Source organism: Caretta caretta, chromosome 7, assembly GCF_965140235.1.
Source record: "Caretta caretta isolate rCarCar2 chromosome 7, rCarCar1.hap1, whole genome shotgun sequence".
Classification (NCBI taxonomy): domain Eukaryota; kingdom Metazoa; phylum Chordata; order Testudines; family Cheloniidae; genus Caretta; species Caretta caretta.
Genome location: NC_134212.1, coordinates 31,668,515 through 31,686,614, shown reverse-complemented (window position 1 = coordinate 31,686,614; position 18,100 = coordinate 31,668,515). Strand labels below are relative to the sequence as shown.

The 18,100-nt window shown below is 45.4% G+C and overlaps 1 protein-coding gene across 7 annotated transcripts in view; it reads left to right on the top strand.

Moving 5' to 3' along the window:
- The window catches only part of RTN3 (reticulon 3), a 39,621-nt gene that overhangs the window by 15,862 nt on the left and 5,659 nt on the right, over positions 1 to 18,100 (top strand). For 4 of the 7 annotated variants that reach the window (XM_048857422.2, XM_048857421.2, XM_048857419.2 and 1 more), the window contains one exon: positions 16,426 to 16,633. In XM_048857422.2, coding sequence (XP_048713379.1) covers positions 16,426 to 16,633 — 208 coding nt within the window. Of the gene's footprint in view, positions 1 to 8,516; positions 10,809 to 16,425; positions 16,634 to 18,100 lie in introns of all 7 variants that reach the window. The other 3 variants (XM_048857417.2, XM_048857416.2, XM_048857415.2) reach the window with 1 other exon arrangement.

The following is an 18,100-nucleotide window of genomic DNA, read 5'->3' as shown; positions in this document are numbered from 1 at the left end:
TATGTTGTGGCTTTTCTTTTCATCCTGCTGCTGATAGAGAATTGGCACTGTAGTCTGCGCATTTCTTGGGCGCAGTCCTGCAAGGAATGCAGAGAAAGTTGGAGGGGAACACTGTGCTTTATTTGTCCTGCTATAAGCCCTTCATTATTTTGAGGGGAGGAAGCATGTACGCTGGTTCTCAAACTTTTATACTAGTGACCCCTTTCACATAGCAAGCCTCTGAGTGCGACCCCCCCCCCCCATAAATTAAAAACACATTTTTATGTCTTTAACACCATTATAAATGCTGCAGGCAAAGTAGGCTTTGGGGTGGAGGCTGACAGCTTGCGACCCCCATGTAATAACCTCACAACCCCCTGAGGGGTCCCAACCCCCAGTTTGAGAAGTAGTAGTCTAGTAGTTAGAGAAGGCAACTTGGACTGAGCCTCATAGGTTCTACCCTTAGCTTTGATATTGACTTGCCATATGGGCCTTGGGCAAGTCACTTCCCCTCCTTATTTGCTAGTCTGTGGAATGGGGATGATATCTACCAGAAAGCATTTTACAAAGATGATAGGTTCTGTCTGATTAGTGAAAGGTGTATGTTGTGCTGGGAACCTGGTCAGTGGAGAACCTGTTTAGAAAATCCCAGTAAAATCCCTTCAGCTCAGAGTTAAAATAAGTGATTGTTCCTCTGAATAATTCTGCTTAGGCTTGGGTAGGATTATGTTTCTAAAAGCTGGGAATTGTGACCTGTTGATTAAATTGGTTGCTAACAGTGGACCCCACCAGAACTGGTATTGGCAAAACATCTTGGCTACTAGTATATGCAGTGCCTTAGTGGCATTGACCTAACAGCTGAGGAGAGAGAATAGCAAAGCCTCTCCCTATGTCTTCTCTGGTAGCTACAGTAGCCTGCAGTTGGTATGAAATTCTGACCCACCGTATAGTGATGCATCTAACAGTAAGTACAGTAATGCAAATGCATCAGTGCTTTAGCTTATGCTGTGGATTCCCTGGAGGAAATTGATACCGGTATAGTTCAGGCAGTGGTAGGAGTGGGGAATGCTGTGTCCTCTCACCATTTCATATCTCATCCCATGTCTTGTCATGAATGCAAATGATACCATCCTATACATGTGAAGCAACCAAATATACTTTCTGAACCATATACTTAATAGGATGCTAAAGTGCAGCAGCTGACAGAATAGAAATGACTAGACAACAGATACCTTAATATGCCACCTTTCTCTAACCTGGGATGGGGAGATAAACTATTGGCCCATAGTTTGTTAGTATAAGGAGGAATTTAAGCTACAAAAACTGCTTGAGGTCGGAAATGACTTAAGTTTCCATTCTCTACAGCAGTGGTTTTCAAACTCTGGGTCGCCACCCAGTACTGAATCGCAGAATGTAAGGCACTGGGTCACAGCGGTTCTGGTCAGCACCACTGAGCAGGCCGTTAAAAATCCTGTTGGCGGTGCTGCCCAGCTAAGGAAGCAGCCAGCTGTTGGTCCAGTTCCAAGCACTAGCTCCGCACTCCCATTGGCTGGTTTCCGACCAATGGGAGCTGGGAGGAGGTGGGTGTTGCCTGCGGGCAAGAGCCATGTGGAGCCGCTTGCACACCTCTGCCTAGGAGCCAGACCTGCTGCTGGCCGCTTCCGGGGTGCCTGCCTTAGCACCCCTGGTGCACGGCTGACTGGGAGCCGCCTCAGGTAAGACCACACCCCATTTGCATGCCCTGATCCTCCTACCCCAGCCCTGAGCCCCCCCAATCCAGAGCCCCCTCCTGCACCCCAAAGCCCTCATCCCTGGCCCAGAGCCCTGACCCCCTCCTGCACCCCAACCTCCTGGCTCAGCCTTGAGTCCCCCCCCAAACCCGGAGCCCCCTCCTGCACCCAAAACCCCTCATCCCCGGCTCAGCCCAGAGCCCTGACCCCCACCCCCCTGCCCCAGCCCAGAATCCCCTCCTGCACCCAAAACCCCTCATCCCCAGCCTAGAGCCTGCACCCCAAGCCCAGAGCCCCCTCCCATACCCCAAACCCCTCATCCCCAGCTGCATTGGGTTGTGGGCATCAACAATTTTCTTCAACTGGGTCGCCAGAAAAAAAGTTTGAAAACCACTGCTCTTCAGGAACAAAGCCATTCACTAAACCAAAGTCTTGGTCTACACACAGATTTTGTACCAGTATAATTACTTTGTTTAGAGGCTGTGATGTTAACTGACACAGTTATACCAGTACAACCCCTGGTATATGATGCATCCTTTTACTAGTATAACTGTCTTATACCAGTAAAATTTATTTCCCTTCCTAAATAGAAATAAGTATATTATCAGGAAGCACCTTTATACTGATATAAATGCCTCTGCACTTGTGGGGGGAGGAGGGGATGTTTTAATGCTCTAACTATCCCGGCATAGTTAAAATGGTACAAGTTTTCCGTAAAGACAAGACCTATGATAGTTATAGGCAAATTCAACTAGATCCAATCCCTTAGCAGTACAATTTCTTAAAAACCAAATGGAGCAAAAGAGTCTGTAATCTAGGAGTGTTCTTATATGGATTTAACTTGCATCCACCAATTCTAATTTTTCAGCACAGACCTTTTGAAATTTAGGAAACTTCGGGTGCTGGAAACACCAGAAGTATTCAGACAAGATATGAGTGCATCAGCTTAGCGCTTGTATCAGCCTGTCGTTGGAGGTGCTGTTCATTTAACTTGATAAACAAAAGGTTGGGTCTATTGGAGCCACCAGAGTTACTAGTTTAACCCTGATTTCACAGTTGAACTTGAATAAATTGTGATCCCCGCATGTAAGGGACAGCCAGAACTCCAGGGTAGAATGAAAGATTGTCATGCCTTAGCTGACCAGAAGGTTAAGAAACTTCATAGCTGACCCTCCTTCAAAAAGGGCTAAGGAAAAGAGCTGATTCCCGACGTACATGAATAGGATAATCTAAGGTAAAGCCTGCTATGCAGTATCAGAAACACATTCTTTATTTGGCTGTCTAACCAATTCACCCAGCTGACACAGTACACTCCAGGCATCTGGAATAGGAAGTTGCAATACTGAAGAACTTTGGGGCAAGCGGTGGGAACAAAGTTGTTAGCCGGTTACAGCCTTTTAAAAAACATTTTTCTTTCTATTCTGTCCCCGTTACTAAAGTCCTTTGCAACCTGGCTTGACTGCAAAGTGTCTGCTGGCTAACTTCCTATCTTGGTGCTGTGGCTGTCAGGTGCTGATACTGCTTTGCACGTTTTTAGCTTCAATCTTCATGTCTGTTGTATGTGATTGGATTAGAAATAACACACGTTAGTTCAGTGGCAAAAAAAGCCTGAATATTTTTTTCAAGCTAATCACTTAGGGGGTGCGTGCGTGTTTGTGTGTATGCACATGCTGTTAAAGGTTCGGAATCAAGTGTCTATTACCCTATTAAAGTAATAAGTATGTAGTGGTTGCTACACCACTTAATTAGCTTGCTACAGATCTCCGATGTAAATTCATGTTTTTCCATCAGCTAACATACCATTAGACTTTGAAGTAGCAAATTTTACTTATGAATTTATGCAAACCAACTAAGCAAGTGGTATAGACAGCAAGATGCAGAACACTTCGGACGGAGAATCAAATATAAGCTAACTCTCAAATCTGAAAGAGAAATGACCTCAACACTGAATTCTATCATGTGGAAGAGTGCATAGCAAGTTGATTTGACCTGTAAGTTGAGCAAGGCTCCTACAGATATCTCCCATTCTAAGGGTAGCTTTTGTAGGATTTCTTAAAATGGCTTTGAACCTGAAGAGGAAGGGTGGTCAGGTCAGGGAGTTTGCCTGGGACTCAGGAAACCCACATTTAATTTCCTGCTCTGCCACAGACTTCCTGTGTGACCATGAGCAAGTCACTTAGGTCTAGTCTACATTAGAAAGCTAGGCTGACCTAGCTACCTCGCTCAGGGATGTGAAAAAATCACAACCCTGAGACACTTAGTTAATCTGACCTAAGCCCCAGTGTCAACAGTGCTAGGTCGAGGAAGACCTTCTATCACTGTAGTTAAGTGTTTGCACTACAGTGTTTTAGCTGTGCTCTCTGTAGTGTTTCTAGTGTAGACATACACTTAGTCTCTCTAGGCTTCAATTTCCCCTCTGTACAATGAAGATAAGAACATTTCCCCTACCTCACAAAGGGGTGCGAAGATAAATATATTCACAATTGTGAAGTGCTCATATTAAAGAGATGAGAGGGCAATTGAGTACCTTAGACCTGTTTTTCGACTTTATAAATGAGGAAACCTGTTGTGGGATTCTTGCATCTTCCTCTGAAGCATCTGGACCCTTGGAGATTGGATACTGATCTAGATGGGACCCAGATCTCGTCCAGTTTGGCAGTCCTATGGCTATAACAGAGGAGTTGCATATCAGATCAGTATTCCCTAAGTGTGTGCTTGCCATTGCAGTTTAAACAGATACTAACAATTTTTCATATTTCCATAGAGAAGTTGGGTAGAAATGTCTTGATCCTCCATTTTGAAATAAAAAAGCAAAAGGAAACAGTTTTTTAAAAGGCAGCTTTTCATGCCACCTTCATGCATCATCAGTTAACAGGGACAGAGCCTCATTTGAGCTCAGTGCAAACTGGATGAAATTCTCTGGCCTGTGATACACAAGAGGTCAGACTTTGATGATCTAATGTTCCCTTCTGGCCTTACTCTATGAATATTTTTTCCTTCAGTCTCTTATCCCTCAAGCCATAAGAAACATCTGAGTGTTTTCCCCTAGAAACTAAAAGATCACTCTCTCCAAGTTTCCTGACTTTAATATGGGTTTTGTAGTGTGATTCTAGTGTCTTTCTTTATGCATACTCTGATTTGGAGAATACAAGTCAATCACATATAGGAGGCCTGTGTTTCAGATGAACCTTTTAATTGTAGAGCCTTGTCTTTTGATGAAATGAACCTTTATAGATCCATTAGAACAGTGACTTTCAGCCTGTGGTCAGCAGACCCCCTGAGGGTCCATGGACTGTGCCTAAGATTTCCAAAGGGGTCCATACCTCCACTTGAAATTTTTTAGTGGTCCGCAAATGAAAAAAGGTTAAAAACCATTGTTCTAATGCAATGGTTCTCAACAGATTTACAGTTGTGGGCTGCCCCAGACCCCTAAGCCCAGTGCTTCCTGCCCAGAGACCCCTCAGAGTGGGGCCAAGAACAAACCCCTGGGCCTGGGCAGCCAGGACCCAGACCCCGCCACGCAGGGCCAGGCAGCTGGGGCCGGGCAGCCAAGACCCAGTTTATTTTAGCACACTGCGGGGCTGCAGTTGTGTGCTAATTGGGCCGCATGTGGCCCGGGGGCCGTGGGTTGAGCACCACTGCATTAGAATATACCAGCTCCGTCTAATATCTCAAGTTCTAGCCTTAGGAAGGACAACGTTCCATCCCTGTACCTCCGAAAGCTGTTACATCTTGGCCAAGACTTCCAGTTGCAAGGGTGACTGCCACACACTCTTAATCTAGAAAAGTCCTGATGCACCTTTAATTTCATGGCTGAATTCTGTCATCCTTTACCTTGTTGCTTCAAGTCCTAACAGTTTTGTGTGTCCCCATGTGGGAGAATGCAGGCAGAGTTGGGAAGAACTTGTTACTCAAAAGTATGAGAAACATGCTGCATGTTTTGCCAGTGCTCTCCTGTAAAGAGGGGCCATTCGTGATCTACACATAGTTTTGTCATCCTACATTAGTAAACTTAGGAATTCATTTCACTTAAACCATAATTTTTCTTCAAAATGAGTACAGTTTTCCTCCAGATGAATCCAGAAAATACCTGGATGATGCTTTGTGTAGTAGTGGTCACTCTTCCAACTTGCATAGCACATTTTACTACTCTAAGGTAACAACTTCCTAGCATCAGAACGACATTTCCTGAATGTTGGTATTAAGTTTATAGGGCTACTGTGGAAAATGGCTGTTGAGGGTCTACCAGCTGAAATGTTAGGAAGATAATTTCAAAGTTGGGTTTTGAACACTTGAGGTGTTTCTCATGTGGTGAGAAGTCTTGGGGCACCTTCTGAAAATGGGTAGAAATTTTGAACACTAAGCAAAATTCACAGTGACAGTCCTCTGCCAGGTTAAAAGCTCTCATTTGGACTTCAAGAGCATTAGGCTCTGAAAATCAGGCACACAGGAAAATAGTTTCTACTCCTTGTAGTGTAAGCTTGGTTTAGACAGAACCGCTATGTACAGGCAGCTTAAAACTTCAGGGCAGCTGCCCTTAAATCCTCTCATGCTCTGTCCGACCCCCTCCTCCTTGTTCAGGCTTGGATTCCTTGAACGTGCATGAGTGCCACACGGAATGAACTGGGTGTATTCTGTGTCATAGAAGTGTAGGGTTGGAAGAGACCTCAAGTGATCCTTTAGTTGAGCTGCTGCGCTAAGGGAGGACCAAGTAAAGCTAGACCATCCCTGACAGGTGTTTGTCTAACCTGTTCTTATAACCCTCCATTGATGGGGATTCCAAAACCTCCCTTTGAAATCATGGGAAGCTATGTTTCCTATTGGCCATCTAAGAACATAAGAGTGGCCTTACTGTCTCAGACCAAAGGTCCATCTAGCCCATTGTCCTGCCGTCTGACAGTGGGCAATGCCAGGTGCCCCAGAGGGCTAGAAGATAACTTACCATACAAAAAACCTTTCCCTTTTAGGATGCTAGTAATATTTTCATATAATTGTAGCAAGCCCTGTCAATATCTACTGCTGCACAGAGCCTGCACAGCAAGCAGGCCGTATCCAAATACATTACATCATTTGTGATCCTGCTGGCAATGTTAACCCTATATTGGAGACTAACTTTCATGTGTGAAGCTGTATATTGCCTGAACTGTGAGTGTGGAGCAGTGTAAAGCATACTTACCTCAGATTAGACGTTCAGAATATCCTGACAGATGTTCCTGGACAAGCTAGAAATATACATAGTGTGCTTTAAAAAAAAATCTATGTTTTTGCATCTTTCAGCAGAGAGGGAAGTGGGTATAAGTGACCATTTTCCAGACTCAACAGATCATATAACAGATAGTAGAAATGAATGTTATGTAGGTATGAGCTAAACTATTAAAATAAATTGGCCATTTATTTTTCCAAACCCCTTCTTTGAAGTGTTGTGTTGGGAAGCCTGTTGTGGTGGTGGTAGGAAAGTAGTCAGTTTCATCGCAGGTGTCCTCTTAGCATGTAGGTTAAGACAGATCTCAAGGGTTTATGCCTTGTTACATCTGTGTTCAGTATGAAACAGCAACATGTTTTAATGTAAATAACTTAATCAGAAAGTGGACAGCATTCCATGTGAAATCCTAACGGTTCTGCATTGAGCAGCCTTCTTCTATGCTGTGCTTTTCAAAGCATGCAGCACACATTTTCCCAGGCACTTGCTCTGATTCATCTTGTATGAAGTTGTTTAGAAGCTGATCGGCATGGCTGAATCGCTAAGGAACTGCAGCCACATAGACCCAAATTGTGCCTGAGGCGCACTCTCTCCCACCTGCAAAGGGATTGGCCCAACCTCTGCTCCTTTCACAATTGTAATTCTGTTTGGAGGGAGTGTCTCTACACTGCATGTAGCCCAGACTAGTTCCGTTGGCAGTGCAATCAGAGAAACTGCTCTGAGCGCATCTGCAATAACACTGGGTGAAGCTTTTATCACAGCACACACAAAGCTCAAGGAGACTTGAGTGATGGTAGGAGACACACCCTATAAACTCCCGCACTCTAGACTGCAAGTGCTAGATGAGACACCACCTGTTGATGGTATAACCAGACTGCCTTTCTAGACACTATTGGGATGGGACTGCCATCCCAGCTCTGCAGGGTATGTTGCCACTAACGTTCTTGCGTCATCCCCCCCCCCCCCCCCCCGCTGCAAGAACAGGGCAGAACCCCACCCACATGCTTGAGTGGAGCAAGGGAGGACTAGTTGCCTTCCACTCCACATAGAAAGCGAACTAGAACGCACTCCTTCCATATACTGAGGTGAATAGTTCAGAGGCAATAGCTACAGTATTGACATTACAGTGCAGGTGTCCTGATGCTTTCAGTTTTTTTCAGGAGTCACTTTAATTTGCGTGATGGTGAATTTAGGCTCTTATTGGAACTGTACTATTTGTTTTGCAGTCCCATCAATGCCTTAAGTAGCATGCAGCAAAAAGTTCAGACACTTATTTTGTATTGCTATTGTTAACCCGCTCAGCATGCATAAGTTCCTCCACCGCTGCTTTGCGTACTTAATTTTGCAGGCCTTAACACTCCCCTTCATGTGCTATGAAATCACAGCTGTAAACTGGCAGCTTGGAAAGTATTGGTGTAAATTGCAACCTCTTGTGTAACGTGGCTTTCCTGTCCTATGGCTGGCAGTTCCCTGCATGTTTGCCAAGGCTGGTGTCTCGGGTCTTGTCTTTTTCCCCCCCTAGATCCCAAGAGAGCATGTTGCCTGCTTGACTTTTAACTTGTAACTGCATTCTGTGAATCTCTCCCTCTCTCAAATCCTGGCCTCAGAGAGGACAGCTTCTCCTCTCTCTGATAAGGCAGCTTCAGGGATTCTGGGATCTGAAAACCAAACCCTTGGCTTGACAGCTCGGGCAGACAGCAGCAGAGAAATAGACAGCAAGCCCCCTCCCTCAAATGAGGTGGAAGAACTGGTGGTTGCTGTAGACAACAAAAGAATGGATAGCTTCCGTGGGCCAAGTGCCGATTCTGGAATAGAGGCAACATCCATTGGGTCCCCTGGGTCGGAAAGCTCCCCATTTTCTACTGGAGCAGAACCTCATTCCTACAGCCCGATGATTTCAACTAGTTCCCCAGAACAAACGTATGTGAAGGGCACCAGTATCTGCCTGTCAGAAAATGGTAAGGCTGAACAAAGCAGACGTAAGGATCAAGATTTTATGGACCAAACCAAGAGTGTCACTACAGGCAGTGAATCCAGATTTACTTTCCTGATTGACCAGAAGCAAGATGCTGAGCAATCGCTGATCAAAGGTGTCTATCCGCAGTCTTCCACTCCATCTGGTGGAGAGACCACTATAGAAAAAGACTCTCCCGAATCGCCATTTGAGGTGATTATCGACAAAGCAGCATTTGATAAAGAGTACAAGGATTCATTAATTAGCAACTCCAGCGATCTCAGTAGCAACTGGGTGATGCACAGTGAGAGAGAGCTTCTTACGGATATCCCAGAAGACCGTGTCTGTGAGTTCCAGGTGAAAACTCGTAGCGGGAACAGCATTCCAACAGGACCCGGGCTGTCTCGCCAGTCTTCAGGTACAACAGCTGCATTGGAAGAAGTGTCCAAATGTGTACGCGAGATGCACAGCTTCACAAATGAGCTGTTGAACTGGGACTTGATTCCTAAAGTAGAGCATTCTGACAAGATCGCTGAAACCTCAGACCTAACTGCAATGCCCTCCAAAGAGGTTGGCAGCACTCCTACGCAGCCAGCAGGCAACAGGACAGAAGCATGCAAAGCACCCTCCCCTCATCCTGTCGCTGTCAGTGTCCAGCAGAAAGATAGAGCATATACAGACTTAGCAGAGCCTCGATTTGAGAAACATGTTCCTCTGGACAAAGAAGCTGTTAAAATGAAGACTGCTTCACCGGCTGCAGTTGAACTGAAGGCTGATGGGAGCTGGCCAAGTTCTGGCCTGGCTGAAATCACAGATGCAGACAGCTCTGGCGAATCTGATGACACAGTGATAGAGGATGTGCCCGTAGATTTGGCCTATGGAAATGAGAAGCTTGTCCTTCAACCCACAGATAGCGGCGTGGCACCAGTGGAGAAGCTGACCTTAGCTCCAGTTACTGCTGGCAAAACAGGAGACTGGATAATTGCAGATAATGAAGAGGCACCTAACAAGCTGCACAAACACAGCAGAGACAGTCATTCACCCTCTAAGACACCAGAAGATAATCAGGGGTTCACGGATGAGTTTGAAACTATAGAAGCACATCCAGACATTGTTGGAGGGAGTCCAGTTGCTGAAGCAAAGCATCCTAAGTCGTCCACTCTGGACTTGACGTCTATAAATATGCAGCATTCAAGCAGCTGGGATCCAGGTCTCCTTGGAAAACCACTCAACACTGGTGAAAATCTCAGCATTTCTCCAACAGCAGCTCCACTGAAGGATCTTAGAAACATGCCAAAGGAGAGAGTCCCCCTCTCTCTGCCCTTGGGTAATTTGGAAGAACAAGAGCATCCAGATGCCTTACGTGGGGAGAACTTTGTGGATTTCATGCGGGAATGCTTGAAGTCCAAGGGTAATGAGTCTCTGGAGGACCTGACAGAAACCTTCTCAGAGGCTGAAACTGCAGCTCTGAAAACCACTCCTCCAGGAAGATCTCTTTGTAAAGAAGAGGCAAATAGGTCAGATGTGAAAGTGGATGGTGATTATGTTGTGCAAAGCATCACTGATGACAAGGGCAGCTTCCAGAAACCTTTGTTCTCTCAAAGATCTCCCATGGTAGCTCAAGACTTTGAGCAGGAGCAGCTGACAATTAAGGCCCTCAAAGAACTAGGTGGAAAACTGGATGAGAAGCAGACTCCAACACAAAGTAAAATCTCCCCACCGGGAGGGGAAAGAACAGCACAGGACCATGACATCTCAGCACCTGCTCAGAAATCTGCCTTGGAGAAGAGACCTCTCTGCATCCATCAGCAAACAGATATGAAGCCTGCCCCTACCACAGCTCACATTAGTACTGATGGTGAAATCCCCAAAGAAGCTGTCTGGGATAGTGTGGCTGGATCTCCAGTAGAACATGCCCTAGTGAGGCTACTGACTGGGTTTTCAGGTAAACATTTTATATTGGAAATACAATACCAGTCTCTTGTCCTTATTTGCTTCTCAGACACTCACCTTGTTAATACCCTTAGAAATCTAGGTTTACAAAGGAAACCAGCTAACTTGCATTGTGGGTATAAGAGCACATCTCGGGTTCTGGGTGGTTTTAATCATGTTTTCCTCCTTCCTTGAGAACTTTTCTTCATGAATGTCCATGTGCTTTCTACCATTCTCCAAACAGAGCTGTTTGCTTGCTGAAGTCTGTCTGTCTTGTAGTTGTAAATTATTTGAAAACATGCCTTACAGTGAGAGACTCAAGCAGCTCTATCTGTTTAGTTTAACAAAGCAAAGGTTAAGCAGTGTCTTGATGAGTCTACACAGAGAACAGAAATTTGACAATAGAGGGCCTTTCAGTTGAGCAGACAAAGGTCTGACCAGATCTAATGGCTGGAAACTGATGTTAGACAAATTCAGCCTGGAAATAAGGAATTAACCATTGGAACAATTTACCAAGGGCTATGGTGGATTTTTAAATCCACACTGGATGTTTTTCTGAAAGGTTTGAATCAGAGCAAAGGGGAATTAATTCAGGGCAGTCCTGTGGGCCTGCGTTATACAAGAGATCAGACTAGATCCCGGTGTTCCCTTCTGGCTCTATAATCTGAATCTACTGCTACCCATTTCTTTATTTTCTGAATGCCTTCCATGTAAAATCACCAATAACAATGTCCCAAGTGGATTGCCTGGAGTCTTGAGGTCAGAACTCTGCTTGGGGAATAATTTGGGGCATAGGAGGTTGGGAATAAAAGACCCACCAATGTCCATTCCACTAGTATTTCTGTGTTAATCCATATTACACACAAATCAGATGGCCCACTAGAATAGCAAATACTCAGGGCCACAAACAGTTCTTTTAATAATGTGAAGCCCCTGAGGCTTTTGCATCATGTGGTTCGTTTTCGAAATGTCTGCAAACACAAGCACCGATTATTTTATAAGAGATTATTGTGAAAATTTCTTAACAGAAGATAAAGGCTTGGCTTGGCAGGGAAGTATGTATTGGAAAGAGGCCTGAATAGAAACTCTGTTCACAGTTCCAGTGTGGTTATGCTGGGAAGATAAATTTCAATCTGGTTTTCAAAGCCCACTATCTAGTGTATGGACATAAAATAACAGGGGTATTGGGAAGAAATTTATGCACAGATTATAGGTGGGTTCAGTTAGTGTCCATTCAAGTGAATGGAATGGCACTGGTGACACAAGTAACATTCCCATTAATGTGAGGGGCCAGAGTCTGTTCTGAACAGTTGTTGAACTGCACTGAATGAAATTGCTTCTGTCTTTGGAGCATCAGTGTGACCAGTCCCTGTTTTGGTGTTCAGATGCTGGCTGAATGCAAGGAACAATTAAATACTGGCAAGCCGAGAGCGTGGTTGAGTCGACTGGAGGTGGGGCCCAGGATGTGTAATCTTCCTTTAGGGTCATGTTTTCAAAAATGTTAAGCTACCATATGTCCTTCCTTGAGATTCAATGGAAGTCCTGGGAGGGGACAGTATGAGTTGGGAAAGGGTGTAAACACCAAGGACAGTTCAGTTATTTGGGAGGCTAACGGAGAGAAATAAGTTTCAAGGGAAGCAGTGGAAGACACATTGCTTGTCCTGGGCATTAGACAATACATTGTAATGAGCAAATCTGCATCCTGCACTGCCAGGGAGATGAGACCCTTCCATATCCGGTTCCTGTGAATCTCTTAAATCTTCTATTCAGCCCACAGAGGGGTATATTTTCATAGGAACTGGAGATAAGACTGCCAGTGTAGGAATGTTCATGCAAGAATACATTTCTGTGGGGTTTTAAATGACCTGAGTGATTTCCATCTCGTCATTGATCTTATGTTCACAAATGCAAGGTCAGGAATCCCACAGTTTTCTAGGGAAGTGAGGAAAGCTTAAGTAACAGAGGAAAGCCAAGTGGAAGTTGAGTTTAGTTTGACAAACATACTCACCTGAGGTGTGGGCAGGAAACAAAAAGATGCTGTTGTGTAAATACTAGTCCACACTTCGCCCATAGGCATTGCTTTCATCAAGTGCAGCCAGCCTTCACAGAAGTGAGGTATGATGCAGTTTTGTTGACATAAGAGATCCAGGTACCTCGTATGGCTGTTGTGCGGAGAGCTTTATCCTTGGATACTGGGCTAAAAACACATGTATGTTTGAGAGATGCTTGGATTCTAATTCCGGCATAACAGAGATGGCCTAGGAATCGCCAACCAAAATTCTCTGTGATGAGAATGTGACCAAGGCAGTTACACCCCCTCGGTGTATTTCTTCCTGCCCGTTCCATGGGAGGCTGGCTTTGTTCTCCTTTGTTCTAGTTTGGTCTAATACAGTGCAGACAAACTGTGGTTCTTGGCTTTCGCTCTCTCCAGCAATTTGGCTGGCAGAAGTGATTCCCTTCTGCATTGTTACATGTGAGATTGACAGTCAGGCATCCCTTTATGGATAAACTATTTTTCTGCAGGTCAGGAGAGAGCGACCCATTTGAAAAGAGTTTTTTATAAATTTATCTTTGGCCAGTTGCCAGGCTCCTTCGTAGCTCAGAGAGCGCCTCTCCTGTCTCTCACAGTAACAGCCTTGTGCTGCTTTGTAAATGCCTCCTCTGTCCTCTTCTGAGGGCTCTGGATCTGGCTGGGGACGAATTTTAAAGAACGAAGCAGACTCCATTAACTTCTTTTGGTTCCTGTGCAGTGTAGGAGCTTAATTCGAGTGGAAAGGGCTTTGTTTTGAACCAAAGGGGATTGAAGCATCTGCCTTCACAACCTGAGCAGTTGGTCCTGTGCTCATAGTGGATATAGCGTCCTTGCTGCATGCTAAAGGAATTCAGGCTCCTAATATGCCTCCTCCCTTCCAACCCACCGCATTCATATTTTGCTTGGCTACAAGAATTCAAGCTAGAATACTGTACACACATGAAGGTGCAGCTGATTCCAGCCTATGATCCTCAGACCAGCAGGAGGCTGGGGATTGTAAATAGGCAAGCAAAGATAGCGCAATCAGATGGAGCCAAAGTCTGTTAGAGATTCTGGAATGTTTCCTTAACCTCTGATCTGAGTTATTGCACTTCCCATGTTCATCGCAATTCATCCATCAGCCCTGGCTCTTTTTCCTTAATGCTTGCACAACGTAAAAATAAAATTACTAAATCTGCCGCAGCCTGTAATCTGCCTTCAGCAGCATTATAATTCAAACCTAGAGATCTTAGATTGTTCTCACTTCCTCTCCTACCACGCTTCCCTTCTGGCTGCTCTGACAGTTACTGAAAACCAATTATGCCAAGCTGCTGGTGCAGAAACTGCCTGGGAGAGGAACTTGAGAAAATGGACACCCTTTATCCTTTTCCAAAACAACCAGACGGCTAGCTGTCTGCTCGGTTTCAATCTCAAGATGGCCAGAAGGGAGAGTTTGGGGGTTTTTTGTTTTGTTTTGTTTTTTAACCACACTGCCCCACACACTACACTGCTAGGTCTGTTTTTAAATAAGCTGCCGCACTAGCGGGGTTCAGCTCTGGATATTTAAACAAAACAAAAAACCTTCCCCCTCAAAGTTGAGGCTTCACCAAACCCTTAAACTTCTCTAAAGCAGCAATGAAAAACATGGGGTAAACCCTGGAAATTCCTCCTTTTCTTTTTGTTCTGCCTGGAGTAGACTTGAATCACTTTCTTGCAGAGTTTGAGCTGGGAGCATGGATTAGGGCCAGTATTACTGGGAGTGGTGCTGGTTGACTGGCTGCCCAATTTTCTTCTACACTACTCCCCCCTTCCACACACCCCCCACACACACCCCCCAGCAGCCAGTCTCTAGTAGAATAAACAGCAGGGGAAAACCAGTTGGGGACTGCTGCAAATCCTTCTTCAGCTTAGTGTTTTTTCAGTCCTCAGGCTGCCATTAATGACAATGGCTCCCTCTTCTAGCGGAAGCAGGATACTGCAGGCAAAGGAATTAACACCCAAATCGTGCCTCTCCTGTCTGGTGACATTATTTACGAGGGTTGGAAAAACAGAGCCCTTCGAATCTAGGGAATACATAAAGGGATCTGCCTTATTCTGAACTGAGATTAAACCCTGGGCTTGGACCAGGTTCCCTAATTGCAGTTCTAAGCAGCTGTTAAAGAAGTGAGCTTATTTGTAAAGTAGAGCTTTAGAGAGCAATTTGTGGTGCAGAAGTTAGTCCAAAGATAGTTGCAGATGATGCTGTTGCATTGTAAGTGGAACATGTCACCCATGTTATCAGTACTTCAATACCACAGCAGTGGGCGCTGTGTACGCACCGCAGACCCCGCTGTGGATTTGGTGATGGGTAGGGGCTGATGCTTCCAACACCAGCGTGTGGTGGCTGGGTACTATGAGAAGGCTGCGTAGGTGTGATTTAACCTGGTGTGTGAGCTTTGGGGAAAGACCAGTGTTACTCGTCTTCAGTCCCCCTGGGGTAAACATACAATGGATTGCACTGAAAATGAGACCGGGGGGAGGGAGGTAGGTAGTGTAGTAGGTGGACTGTGATGACTTCATCCTAGCTAATGGACATTTTGAAGCTACTGCAGCTGTGTTTCCAGTCTCTGGAGCTCGGCTCACTCAGTTCTGCTCTGTGTGTCGCTTTTGCTAAGACTTGCTCAGCACTAAACAGGCTCCTCTCATTTTACAGTCAGTGTCCTTGACTGCTAGCCTTCCTCCATTCGGGTGACCCCCTCCATCATATTTCTTGGTGCATCACTGCATGGCCTTGCTCTTTAACCCTCCAGCAAAATCAGAATGCTGTGTTGCAATATCCCAACCATTCCAGGGCCTTTGAGGCACAGGGCTGACTTCTTGGCACATTCAGGCTTTGAAGAAATGGATGTGATGGAAGGGAGCGGCCCTTACTCAGACACAAATCTTCAGTGATAAAGGAAATGCTCTCCATGCAAACTTACATGCTGTTTTTAAAGACTTGATTTTAATCCGTCACTGTGACTGACAAGCAGGCATTTTCCTGCTCAGACTGCGTCTCATGACAGCTTACTCTGGACAGTCCCACTTCTCTGACAGGGTAACGCTGCCTAGCAGGAGCAGAGGATGGGAGGTTCCCAGTTGTGCTGCTAATATTGCAGAGTGACTTCACACAAACTGCTTAACATCACCACTTCCTGGGTGTGAAGCAAGGCTCATGCTTGCTTCTCTCCAGTGGGGCTGAGTATTTGAAAGCTAAGAGAATTCTGCTTTGGGTTTGTTTCCACTTGTCTGGCTTTGAGCCCATCCCCTGTGTTCTGTGAGATATGTTGTATTGAGACTGATTACCTGGTGCTAAAAAAACACTAGTTGAAAGGATTTTCCTTCTTGGCTTCCTTAAAGAAGCATACACCTGTTGAATGCATTTGCAGATATGTAACATTAATGACTATGATTGGGCCTCTGGCCCTGTTGTCCATAGTGTATAGTGCAAGGGAACCTATGCAATAGGCCAGTAAAGCTACATCAGAGTGAGGATTACTTAACAAGGGCCTGTGCTGGATCCCCCACAGTCCAGCACTCTCCACTGCTCTGTTACCCCTGCCTCCATAACGTCCCCTTGTTTTGTCCCTTTCCTTGGCAGTGCATGATCTGATCTTCTGGCGGGATGTGAAGAAGACAGGCTTTGTCTTTGGCACGTCACTGATTATGCTGCTGTCTCTGGCCGCCTTCAGCGTCATCAGCGTGGTTTCTTACCTCATCCTGGCGCTGCTGTCAGTCACCATCAGCTTTAGAGTCTACAAGTCTGTCATCCAGGCCGTACAGAAGTCTGAAGAGGGACATCCATTCAAGTAAGCCAATCTTTTATTCTTAGAGGTGTGGCCGTTGGATTGCCCTTCCAGTTACATAGCTAACTGGAATGACTTGCCCTGAGCTCTTTAGCATGTCGTAGCACTGGTATAGTGGAAATAGGAGCAAGATAGGTCACACAATATCATGTTCCCTTCTGTTCTTCTGGTTAATCTGTATCCTGTGCCAGGAGAGCGACTGCTCTGCAGTTCATGAGCTAGGTACCATCCCACCCCACCGGAACCATTGCACATAATGGAGTGACTTTGTGATACTAGCTATCTGTGCCCCCTGCTGGAGTAAGGGCTTCTAGCAGCATCCTGATTGTTATACACACAGCAAGCTTTAATGGGGGCAACAAAACTACTTAAACGTAAACTTGTTGGGGCAGGGACTGCCTTGTAATGTGTATTTATAGTGGGGTCACAATCCTGACTTGCAGTCTCTTGTGGCTACCATAATCAGGCAAATGTCTTAGGGTTTATCTAATCCTGAAAATTAATCTGAAATAAAATTGGATGTGAATTTGAAGCAGATTAGGAACAGTTAATTTGGAATTTTGGAAGTGGATTAAGATAATTTGGAGTAAAGTGCTTTTATTCCAGAATCAGAGCATCCATGCAGGTAGCTAATCAGGAGTAGTTCCCCATGTAGACAAGCCCTTATTTTGCCAGTGGTTGCAGCAGAGAAGATTCCCAAAGTAATTGGTGGAACCTGTGGCTTTAGAACCCAAACAGTGGTGGTGTCCATATTATCCGTTTTATATCATTGTGGTACTTAGACACTCCGGCTAGGCTGGGCCCCCTTCTTCTAGGTGCTGTACAAACATTACATGACTGCCCTTGCCCCAGAGTGGACAATTTGTGATCTCCTCTCTCACAAATACCTCTCAACATCAATATTCATGTCAAGGCCACAGTGAAGGGGTCTGTGCATAAACAATGCGAATGTCCACATCCTCCAGGGAAGAACTAACTGGATTAGAGCCACACAATTCTGGAGATTCACCGTACTGGGATGTTCTTCCACACTAATCCTGCTGATGGCACTTCAAATGTGGCAGGCGCTTCCAAAGCAAGTGTAAATGTGTTTGAAGACCTCTCCTTCCCTCAGTTATCACTCAGGATGGTGCTGTCCCAGTTCCCCACCACTGCCCTTTCTTTCACCCTATCTGGTTCTCGTAGCAAATGTACCGGGTTTGAACTTCCAGGGTCAAATCCCAAAGAATTTTCCCTTTCCTCCTGGCTGTGGGCCCTGCTCAGTGTTGTTCTCTGCTCCTCATGGAAGGCATTGGAAGGAGCTAGTCCATTGGGGCTTCTTACCTTGTTAGTCCTCTCTGAGTAACAATGCCCTGGACATATCATCTGTGAGGTTTAAACTTGAGATCCCTGAATCTAAAAGGATGGGGCTGTACTGCCTGAGCTAAAGGATTCATTAGCCCATAAGCAATAGCACACTCCTCTACCTCT